The sequence below is a fragment of the Sinocyclocheilus anshuiensis genome, unplaced genomic scaffold (genome assembly GCF_001515605.1).
Source record: "Sinocyclocheilus anshuiensis isolate Anshui unplaced genomic scaffold, SAMN03320099.WGS_v1.1 scaffold571, whole genome shotgun sequence".
NCBI lineage: Eukaryota > Metazoa > Chordata > Actinopteri > Cypriniformes > Cyprinidae > Sinocyclocheilus > Sinocyclocheilus anshuiensis.
Window position 1 is genome coordinate 122,602 of NW_015552559.1, and position 11,937 is coordinate 134,538.

At 38.2% G+C, this 11,937-nt stretch overlaps 1 protein-coding gene across 1 annotated transcript; it reads right to left on the bottom strand.

The window, feature by feature from the left end:
• Positions 1-567: 567 nt before the first annotated feature.
• Positions 568-8,845, bottom strand: LOC107664683 (carbohydrate sulfotransferase 1-like). The gene is made up of 3 exons (XM_016455324.1): positions 8,760-8,845; positions 3,926-4,093; positions 568-1,691 (listed from the first exon to the last, which is right to left on the bottom strand). The coding sequence occupies exons 2-3, from the start codon at positions 4,062-4,064 to the stop codon at positions 568-570; spliced, it is 1,263 nt and encodes a 420-aa protein (XP_016310810.1). The 5' UTR covers positions 4,065-4,093; positions 8,760-8,845.
• Between the last annotated feature and the right edge of the window lie 3,092 nt (positions 8,846-11,937).

Consider the following 11,937-nt stretch of genomic DNA (forward strand, 5'->3'; position numbering starts at 1 on the left):
TTATTTAGCATCATACTATTATAAAGGCCTGGCTCATGAATATTAAGAACTTTAAAAGGGATAGTTCATCCAAAAATGAAAATTCTATCATGATTTTTTTTCACCAATATGTTGTTCCAAACCAGACTTTCTTTCTTCTGCAGAACACAGAAGAATATATTTTAAAGAATGTTGGTTACCAAAACATTTTGTTTACGTTTGACTTCAATTGTATGGGCAAAAATCACTGAGACAGAGGAAAGCGAATCATAAGTAAGGGAATGATTACAGAATTTTCATTTTTTTGGATAAACTATTCCTTTAAGAAAAGGTACTAAGTATCATAATCATGACCTAATTATTATTAATGAGCTAGGTTGTCACCAAAGTAAGATCTATAATGTTGCATTTACAGTACATGGCATTGACAATTGGTATGCAAGTTGTCAAACAAACCGTAACCAAATGTACTTTGTTGGGACTTACGAGTCCTGTTTGATTCAGTGTATCCACTGAATGCAATATAAGTCACTTTGGATAAAAGTGTGTTGCAAAATGAATTAGTAGTTTGCTTAAGAATGACCTGTACTATGTCCTGGGCTCCATTAAGCTTTTTGTTATATTCCTCAGTTCATCTACAGACTGAACAAGCTTATAGCCTAGTAGAGAAAGAGTTCTGTTACAAAGAGATTGAACTGTCTTAACAATGTCAAAGTTCAGATGTACTCGCCAGCTCTGAGCTGTGGCTTTTGAGTCTCTTGTGGTGGAGTACTTATAGTTCCACTCTGAAGAAGATGGGACAGTGCCATTGGTGTTATGAGCAATCCACATGAGGACTCTTTGATGCAGGTCCAGCCCCAGAAATCTGTATATCTCCTTGGCCTTTTCCTCAGGATTCAAGGCCAAGTCTTCATAGCGCACCAACAGATACCTACCCCTCAGCCATGTGGATTTCTGCATTCTGGTCTCCACAGAATACTCGATATCTCTGCATGTTCTCGTTATCTGCGTCAGGTCCACGTACCGTGGTTGGCGGCCGGTGGCATTCCACATCTTCCAGGCCCTGAATTTACCGGCAAAAGCAGTCATGCGGGAGGCAAGAATGGCTCGGGGGTCTCTCACCAAATGGATGATTCGCAGATCTAAACGGGGGTCTTCTGAAAGCGTACGTAGGTCGCCTATCTCTGGGATACGCACTGTTTTTATGGCCACGTGGGTTCGTGCTTGGCAAGCCTGAGAGGCTAGTGTGAGGTTCAAGGCCTGGCACTTTTTTGGGCACCAGACTTCATCCGGTTGGCCTGCTAGAATCTCCTTGGCACCTTCCTGGCAGACAGGCGGCGTGCACAGGGCGTGACTGGAGCTGCGGCGGAAAAAGGCCCCGGTCATGTGATCCTGTGGTTCGGGCCGAATGTAGCTCTCCAGGAAGCTGAAGTCACAGTTGTAGAGATTGAGTAGGAGGTCTCGGTAGGCTCCCAGAAGAGCTCTGCCATCCAAAGCCCTTTGCAGACGGCTACTAGAATTGGTGAAGGCCTGTTGCACGTGGAAAAGGGGCTCAAAAACATAAAATATGCCAGGATGTTGATTGAAAAGTTGTCCGGTAAATGAGGAGCCACTGCGGGTTTGCGCAAACAGAAGGATGTGCTTTCGAGCGGCGGCAGCACTAGTCTCATCAGGGACGCGGCTGTCATCGCAGAGAGATTTCCATCTCTGCTCTGGAGAAGAGAAGAAGAGAAAGTGAGATAATACGGCGCTCTGAAACCTCAGAGGACATTATAAGGCCACAAAAGACCCAATTAGTTCAGCTTCATCTTTAATCAATCATTTATTTGGGTAAGAAAATACCTGGAGCTGTAATTTAGGGGAAAAAAACACAGTTTAATCTGAACAAAAACTTTAATAAAGTCCAGTGCAATTCAAAAACCTATTCTGCCCATAGAGAGGAAATGTACAGCAGTAATAATGTTGTTTTGAAGACTTGGATTGCCTCCTTCTGTGGTGGTAATCATTTCACCATTTTGAGGCAATATTTGAAAAATCGTATAAAATTGAAATATGGACAATAAGTGCATTTCTCCATATACGAAAAAAGATTATGTGACTTTTGCTCAAAACGAACAATTACTATATATAGCAGGAGGGTGGGTGAGACTGATAACGCTTGTAATTATGGCTGATGAGAGACTGATTGCGCGTGGCACATTAGGTTGTGCGAGTCGACGCTTGCTGGAAGTGCAAACAGCTGGTCCGTGAGGACATATTACGGCAGATTAATGATGAGATAATTGTAGAATTAATTATTGATATTCCATCTCTCGCTCCTTACAGCAGAGGGGGGAATTTCCAGGTTGCATTTCTAACAGTTCTCTGCTAATTTCTTTCCTTAGAAATGTACTCATTACAGAAGTGATGACCTGAGAGAGATAAGCCTATAGAGAGAATGTCATTTGAATCCTTTAGGATGATCTTGTCAAACCAGCTAAAGCTACGTCCATAACCAAACATGAATTATAATTGAATTTAAATCTCTATGCAAACTATAATTTAATGGAGGGCTTAAACTATGTCTAAAAATGCATCCTGGCACTTGGACTTGAATGCAGATGAAATTCAATACACATCAATAGATGGGTCATTGCTGTTATGCAGTTTTTGAGCTCTGTAACTTTATGTCTGTATAAAAGTATTTCTAAATGTTTTGAGATATATGATCTAGTCAAGCTCAGATACTTCATTCATTCTATTTATATGATTGTTTACACAATGGCAAGAAAATAAAGAAAATGAAAATCCATTTTAACCATCTTTTGACATATGGATAATATCATGTAATTTTATCTAAACTACATTGGATGCTTTAAAGTAAGACACACCAACTAGATCAAGGCAAATCAACTTAATATAATTAACCATAAAACACTGCAAATTTAACAGAATACACTGATAAAAATACAATGATAATATTTACTGTATACTTGCTGAAAAGTGAACTTGAGGACATGGAGAAACTATAAAATGGCTACCAATCAATACAATTATCCCAAGAAACAATGTTTTGTTTGAAATATTTAAATTAGAGAAAATAAAAAAATAATTTTAAATATCTGGCATATTTCTTGAGGATTTTGTGTGTGTGTATACTTGTTTATTCTACATTGAGGGGACCAAATGTCCCCACAAGGATAGTAAAACCTGACATTTTTGACATTGTGGGGACCGGCCTGCGGTTCCCACGAGGGGAAAAAAAAAAATTAAAAACTGTAAATGATGTTTATCTGAAAGTGTAACAATGCAAACAGGTTTTCTGTAAGGGGTAGGTTTAGGGTTAGGGGGATAGAAAATATCGTTTGGTCAGTATAAAGGTAATAGAAGTCTATAGATAGTCCCCACAATTCACAGAAACAAACGTGTGTGTGTGTGTTAGAAGTCATTTATTTGATTTTTTTTTATCCCTGCTAGGTTTATTTTATCCAATATATGTCAGCATGAAATGAAAATTCACCCTATCTAAAATGCATTTTATTAATCTCATTGTGAGCAATTCATGTGTTTCGTTTTTTTTTTGACCTTGTACTTTTTAATCAAAATGTCATAACCCAATCTTCGAGTGAATCAACATACTTCTCTTGCAAAGATCTGCCATTTCATCTGTTTCATCCCAGCTTTAATAAATATATTGAATGATGGGAACATGCGTCTGTACAGCACAAAAGAAATGACTCAGACACAGATAGAGGAAACCCTTGTTGATTTGTTAATCAGAATAAATGTAAATACAATCCGTCAGTAAGGTTTTGTAAACCTGATTCAATTTGAATAAAACCACGCATTTCCACTTACAAATTTAATTTTCTTTCTTCCAGTGACGGCACTGATCTGCAGAATGCTCATGCAATGTTAAATGTCATTGTGAAAATCTAATGCTTTGTGTAACAGGACAGTGACTCACCTTTACCCTGGCGTCTTTGGCAGTGGGCGGAGTCTTGGCATGAGCCACTGAAGGAGTCGTGGAAGGAGCGGATGGCAGTGTACTGCACCCCCAAAGACGTGCACACGAGCAGCAGTAGAGTCTTCCACGAGCACTCCATACTGCTCTGTCACCATCACATGCTTCACTCTGTCAGGAAGGCAAGCATGGGCACTTTTACTAAAGCATTTACTAAAGCAACCTATGTAACAAAAAGGAGGGATTACACTTTTTATTTTTGGACTTTAAAGCAAGTGCATTTCAAGAAGATTTGTTTTAAAATTTTAAACAGTGTGTCTGCTTTGCTTTGAGAGATCATTATACACTGAGTGCTTGGGGAGTTTCATTACAAATAGGCAGATGTGAGATGCATTATTGTTCTGGGAGCTAAAGCAAGGGTTTGGTATTACATATTTTTCACATTTAATCATTCTCACAATCACAGAATAGGCTGCTTGGCCCTATTACCATAGTATTTCCATATTTAAATAATTGCAAACCTGTAACCTAAACCACCCGTAACAAGGTGGTCATTTCTGTCACCTGGACTCACACCCACCGACAAGTCCATTTGCTGGCCGAATACCTAATGTATGCAGATCTCTCTCGATCTGTCAAGCTCTAATCTGATTTATTAGTCCACCAGGGAACACATTTGTGTTTACAAGGTACCAAGCTGATACAACAAGCACCACTGTGAATGAAATAATTCAAATATTGAATTGCCAAATTTTGCCTATTATTCATATTAGTCTTGTTGCTTTACATGTCGACATGTTGATTTTCATGTTGATCAGGCAGTTTGTTCCTATCCAGGGTTATTATATAACTATAACCATATTAAATGAAAACCATACAAACATTTTCTTAAAATAAATGTTACTGAAAAAAGTATTTTATTTCAGCTAGCTGCCAAAGAAAATACTTCTCATTTTCACTTAAAAATGAATTAAAAAACTATAGACAAAAACATACAACAAAAACTTTAACTAAAGTAAAAATGAAAAAGGAAAACATAAAAACTATAACAGTATCTCACTGATACTTAAAATAACAATGTTCTGTTTATGTACAGTAAGCAGTTCTTGGCCAGAATAAGATGTGATGTGGACCAGGCCTTTTGACTTATTTTCAAAGATACGTAAGACTAATGAGTCGGAAGCATTCATCTTTGTCCATTTGCGTGTGCTTTAAAATTAATTTACTTTTGAATGCCCAGAATTCAGCTCAAAACTTATAGCATCTCAGTATTAGTCACAGATGACAACCCAGGCTAGTTGGTCTTTCCTCAGCTAAAAACTTTTCAAATTGCCCAAACCTGCTCCAAAATCAATGTGTTGCTGCAGTTTTCAGTTCACACTGTTTGAGGTGTTGCTATTAAGACGCAATATCCGCAACATATTCTCTCATCACAATCTCATTTCTCTTCAAATGGCAAAAAATACCATCTTAAATAATGCAGTGCCTATTTCAGCTGTGATGTATGTTGCCACATGTTTCTCTTGAGGAAGCCCTTAAGAACCATTTCATCAATCATAGGTGGCACAAAATTGGCAGTGATGGCCTCCAAGTACAATTTTCTCTGTTATTCCCTAAATGAATACGGTCTGTGGTATCAGTGATTTTGTAAGACGTAAGAAGCAGAAATGCTATATTACATATTTTCTTCTGCAGCTAATATAAATTAACATGTCAGAAAAATGTAGCATGGCAATCTTGTACGTTGTCAGAATTTCAAACACATTGCTATAGCATAAATTTACAGATATGGCAATCAAGCACTCAACAAACTCCTTATCACTGAACAGCCATGTTGCTTGCCTCGGGTTCCTTTGAACTTTGCATGAAAACGCTCTTGCTGGTCTGCTAATTGAGCATTCAATGAGGTGGTTTCCCTGTGCTTTTTATTAGCTCCTGAGAGGGACTAGTCACCACTGCAGCTCTGTATGTAGTGACAGTTATATACAGCTAATGACATAAGAGGGCTGTGACTAAAACAGTCAAGCATGTTCAGGAGATTGATCAGATTGTTTTGTGTCTGTGACAATCAATATATTGAAATCAGTCAACTTATATCTGCATGTGACCAGCTGGTTGTATTTTTGTGAACCTCTGGTTATGTCAGCTCTCCTGTTTTGTAACATATCTACACGTTCATCTCCAAGAGAGAGGCCAAAAACACATTATGATGGCTTTTGAAATAAGAAAAATTAATCAAATCTAACATATACTTTAGCATCTAGACTGCAGTAAAGATTTTTCTCTTTTCAATCATAGCGATTTTGAAATCCTCATTGGCTGCAGATCTTTTCAAACCATTTACAGGATTTTCAGGGTTGTCTCTTATGATTAAACTCTCTTATGATTCTGCTTTTTCATTCAACAAACTGATTACAACACTGGGAATAGGGAATGTAGGGGGGACATGTATTTCCATCAGTGTGCACACTGAGAGCTACGATTAGCTTTCTCTGCCATTTGACAAAATTGCTCCAGCCACATCGACCAACACAATCAAGCACCAGTACTATCAGCCATCAGCTACTGGAAGAAAATGGCTATCTATTTCTCTCTGTCACATTTTTCCTATGTAAATGTCTTTAGGTCTCCTGACCTTGCTGTGAATATATTGTTTTTAAAAACTCATTATAGCCATGTTAAAGAGCAGGTCATATGGGTTTTTGAAAAATATCTCCTTTGCAGTTTATAACGTAGCTATCCTTAAATTAAAACAATCTGCAAAGTTGTTAATCAAAAAAGTGCATGCTAAATAAAGATATTGTCTCTCAAAAGAGAGAGTCGATTCTGAATCGCCTTAACGAGTCGTCATATTTTCGAATCTTATGCCTGTTACCGGTATACGTCACTGGGTAACACATTTGCATAATCCCCACCTGCACGCTAAATACGAACAGAGTCTGCCCTGCTCACACTTCCGCTAGTTAGTGTTTACATCATGTTGAGAAGACGCTGTGTTCAAGGATACCACAGAAATACAATTCGCACCTTTTGTTGTGTGCATGTAATTTTACCAAGGACTGCTTTTCTAATCTTTGCTTTTATCTTCGTTGGCTTCTAATCTTCTTAATTTGAACTAACAAGCTCTCCGAACCACAACCTGTAAGTACGATTGATACGTTATGTGTACATTTTCAATTGAGTGCTCAAAATATCAAGTTTTTGTGCTAATATGTGATGTATACCTAGTGCAGCTTTAGGTTTCCAGGTAAAGCACGATATTACTGAAGTAGTTCGGATAATTCACTGTGAACCCACTATTTCCTAAGAATGTGTTGATTAATGTAGACTTTGCTCAAGGACTCCTCTCTGTGCCAATCACAACAGGCTTGGCCAGCTGACCAATCAGAGCAGAGTAGGCTTATGGAAGGGAGGGGTTTGGAACGAATCGTTTCGAAATCATTGGCAAATGACTCTAATATTAAATGTATATTCTGAGAAAATTACAATGTTTTCTGACCTTAGATGCATTTAAACCTGTTGTAGGGCACAATATTAGGACACTTTAAAATACCATATGACCTGATCTTTAATGTCTCCAAAGATGACCAAATAGTTATTATTTTACCTCACCTAATAAATGTCAGAGTAGTTTGAGAATTCAATATAGAATTCAATATCTGAATACTCACCACAATTTAAAACTTAAGTTTAATTCTTGCCAAATCAAAGTGTTGCCAAGGTCTCAATCTGCATCGGTACATCTATAGCAGATATTTGACCACTTTGAACTAAATCACATGAATGAAAAGAATTGAACATTTATTATAATTAAATAGATTAATTGAGATGTTAATATAGCCTAAGTCTAGAAAGATATGCAAGATTCTAAGGTATGATAAGTTATTTATTATTACATATATGTCTGAACTCTCTCAGTGTGTCTATATGGCACATCAGGCTACTATTCAAGGCTAATGTGTGTCTATGGCCAATATAGCTACAGGCAAGACACTAATGTGAGTGACCAATCCATAATATACAAAAAAACATAAATACAGTATCGGTCAATAAATAACCATCAAAATGTCTATAGTGCATTACCCCATAGCTTTCCTGCATAGTTTGTAATAATAAAAACTGCTTAACAATGGTTTGCTGGTCTTAAGCTGGTTTTGCTGGTTTAAGATGGTATTCAGTTGATTTGCTGGTCTCATTAAGACGGCTCACAGCCAAGCTAGTTTACAAGACAAATTTCATGAAAAGTGCCTTAAACCCTTTTAACGAAATCACTCAGTAGACCAGCATGACCATTTTTGGAGACCATATAATACTGGAAATGCAGTCAAGTCTGGTGTTTTTCTATTTTACCAGAGCATGCCTAATAGCTGGAACAAGGTGCAATGCATGATATTTAACCTAAGTGTTTAAATCACGGTTCAAGATGCATTAAATGTTTTCTTTTTACACTGATAAAACGAACCATACCTAACTCATCCCACAAGACTGCCAAATTAATTACACAAACAACTAACAGAATATTTTACCAGCATCTTACTGGTACATATACATTAGTTTACATATCACTGATGTTCGCACTTTATATCGCCAGCTTTTTTATAAGACTAAATCTAGTCACATCTGTCAAGAGCATCCCTTGTCACACAGCCTCCGCTGACACAACTTCTTGCCCGAGCTCCGAGAGAAACTGTATCAAATGCATTTGCAGCTAAGAAGTTATTATGATCAATACCGCTAGTTTAAAATCACACGGCACAAACACAACATTGATGAAACCTGACGAAAGCAGTTAGATGAGAACGGGCACAGACAAGAGGACGATCCACGCATCTCTTACCACTCACGACGTGCAGAAATATTCCCCAATAAAACACGCATGGACTCGGTCCAGTAAAGTTGCTATCCAGATAGTCCTGCGGATCTCGAGTCAGCCCACCTATATCAGCCAAACGATACGTGTGCTGAGCGTCTGTATTAAGTGACAGATGGATAATGTTGGCTTTCTGTAAACGCAGGGGGTGGGCATCGCGCGTGGATAACCAGTGGGTTTTTCTCTTCCTCTGTCATTGGTTGGTCTGCGTTCTCAAGTCAGCGACGATCGCAGAAAACGGGCATTAGGGAAGACAAGAAGTTTCTAGTTGTTTGTAGGCTACCTGACGCAAACCAGTTGCTTCTTTCATTTAGTAATTTTTGACACGTTCACAGGGTTTCTCAAAAAAATCTATTTTTCCCCACATACTCTAATCTTTTCACGTAGTCTAATCTTTTCACATAATTAAAGATTCTCTAATCCAACTCTAATCATTAGAGTAATGAAAATAACATTTGACTTCTACTCAGTCAACAGCAAGAAGCCTCGCAAAATAATGGAAGAACAGATGAAGAGGAGATGGCCATAATACCAAGTATTGGAAGAATACTAAAATCCAGCAGTAAAGGTCTTCACTTCCATATGGCCAGGGGCGTGTCTACGTGGTGGCCAGGGGTGGCACCGGCCCCCCTGAAATTTGGCTGGCCACCCCAGGTGCCCCCCCTACCAGATGTCTTGCGATAGGCTTGTTTTTAGTAAATTTCGAACTGCATCTGGCAGTAGCGGATCCTGGCATGTGTAGGCAGCTGCCTAGGGCCGCTTTCGTCTCTTCTTTATACTTAATTGTAGGCGGTTTCTATAGTGTGATCTTAATGACAATGTCGAGAGCGCATAATGTTACGCGATTCATGTGCGTGAGGACGAATCTCTCCACTCCCAAGCGACTTTCCTTCACTCACATAAAACTGGACGTGTGCTTTTAAATATTGTTCTTTTATGAGTTGGCTCTGCTCTGTCACTGTCTCTGTCACTCGTTGTTTAGTGAGTGTACACGATTTATTTATTTATTTTGGTACACGATGTATTATAACATAAGTTATAACATAAGTGAACGTCAGCGAGGCACACCATGGTTACCGCTCTGCAGCGGCCTTAATAATCCCCGATATATAAAACTACCAAATAAATATGCATGTGGATATGGCACAAAAAAAAGTAACTCCCTACGAATTAATACAGCCTCCTCATCTACAGTATAAAAGGACATGCCATTTTTGTCACTTTGACGGTGTCTGGTGTTTGACGGGGGGAGGTGGGGAAAACAAAAAAGAATCTTGTTTACGTTTGCATTAAGATGATTTTTCCTACCCCATGGTGGATCATTTTACTTGTTTTAAGTAAAATGCACTTAAATGCACTTGTTTCCCCCCAGGAAACAAGAATAAACTTAGGCTATATAATTTTTCTTATATAGAAAATGCATCGTGATTTAAGAATTTTTAGATATTTGTACTTGAAATAAGACAGAAATACTCAGTAAGAAAAGCATTTTTGCAGCGTGAATGAATGAATGAGGTATTTAAACATCGCTTACGCTTTAAAAAGGGGGAGGAGACCGTAAGAAACTCTGGGTTTACCGAAGAAAACCTGCTCCCGATCAGGTTAGGTTCATAGAGTAAGTTACCACGGTAACTGACTCTGAGTATAAGTAGCCTCTCTTTCAGAAACGGGCTTGACTTACCCTGCTTTCTCGGGTTTGACAAACCTCCCATTCTGAAACGGAAAACCCAGAGTTTCCCTCATTTCAGGGTTAACATACTCAGAGTTTTCACTTAACCTCCTTTCTGAAACGGGCCCCAGATTTAAGAAACAGAAACCGGCACTTTACTATAAGACAAAGAAAACACAGAACAATGAATCAATTGAAGGATAATCACACAGATGATAAAAGGTAAGTAATAAAAGTAATCTCTTCTTTTCTATTTCTTTTTAGAAATTAGTTTAGAAATAAGTTAATTTAATGTAGTGGATCCACTTGAGTTTGATCATCTATTAAAGTTAGTTAGCATTAATAAAGATTAATTATTTGGTTAAACCTATTTAATATTTGCTATTTTTCTGAATTAACTATTTTTTTGCCCCTCCTCACAGGTATTAGAACAATTCAATCAAATTCAAACAGGCAAAGTAAAGCAATCATATGTTACATCATGACATTGACATGAAAATAAAACAAAATAGCCTACAGTAAAATTGTGTATGGCAGTTGAATTCAGTTCTGTTCAGTCAGGTAATGCAGTTCAGTTAAAATTGTTGTGTAATGTAATTCAGTTGATCCAAAAAAAAATGTGTAAGGGAAAAGATTGTTCCAAGGGAAAAAATGTAAAAAAGAAAACAACAGGAGAAAGGTTGATGCCCTATTCAGAAAAAAAAAAAGATCCAAGAACTCTTTATCACTCTGAGTTTACAGACAAATCCAGAGCATGTAACAGGTCTTGTTGCAGATGTAACGAAGTTGGGTGAAGATCAAAGTTGCAGTCTGGGTTGGCTCGCCATCTAAATGGTCAGTTTCCTGCGTCCTCTCCTCATACACCACAGAGGTGCCTCTGTTTGGAAATTCTGAAATCCAGTCTGACCTTAAAGGGGTCATATGATGCGATTTCAATTTTTCCTTTCTCTTTGGAGTGTTACAAGCTCTTGGTGCATAAAGAAGATCTGTAAAGTTGCAAAGACTAAAGTCTCAAATCCAAAGAGATATTCTTTATAAAAGTTAAGACTTGTCCACGCCCTCCTAAAACGGCTCATTTAAATACGCCCCCACATGTTCATGCAAAGAAAGAAGGCGTAACTTTTATTCTCGCTGTAGTATTGTTGTTGTCGCCGGCGCCATGTTGTGGTACTTGTTAATATAGCCTCACCGATACCATCATGTTTGGTCTCTTTGAATTTGTCTTCTGATGATCTAAATGAGCGTTTATATTTTTTGTTGAGCAACTGGGAGAGAAGGGTATAACTGCTGCCTGGAGATCTCCAAATGGGGGCGGGAACTCCAAAACGGGGTGGGAGCTCCAAAATAGGGTGTGGCTTCCTCCCATTGACAGACAGGCACATGACACGCATGCGCAATTTTTCCCCCAATCCACTTCAGTGCAAACTCCGCCCCACAGCTGATTCTAAAGATTTTATTGGTTGTGTCAATTAAAGT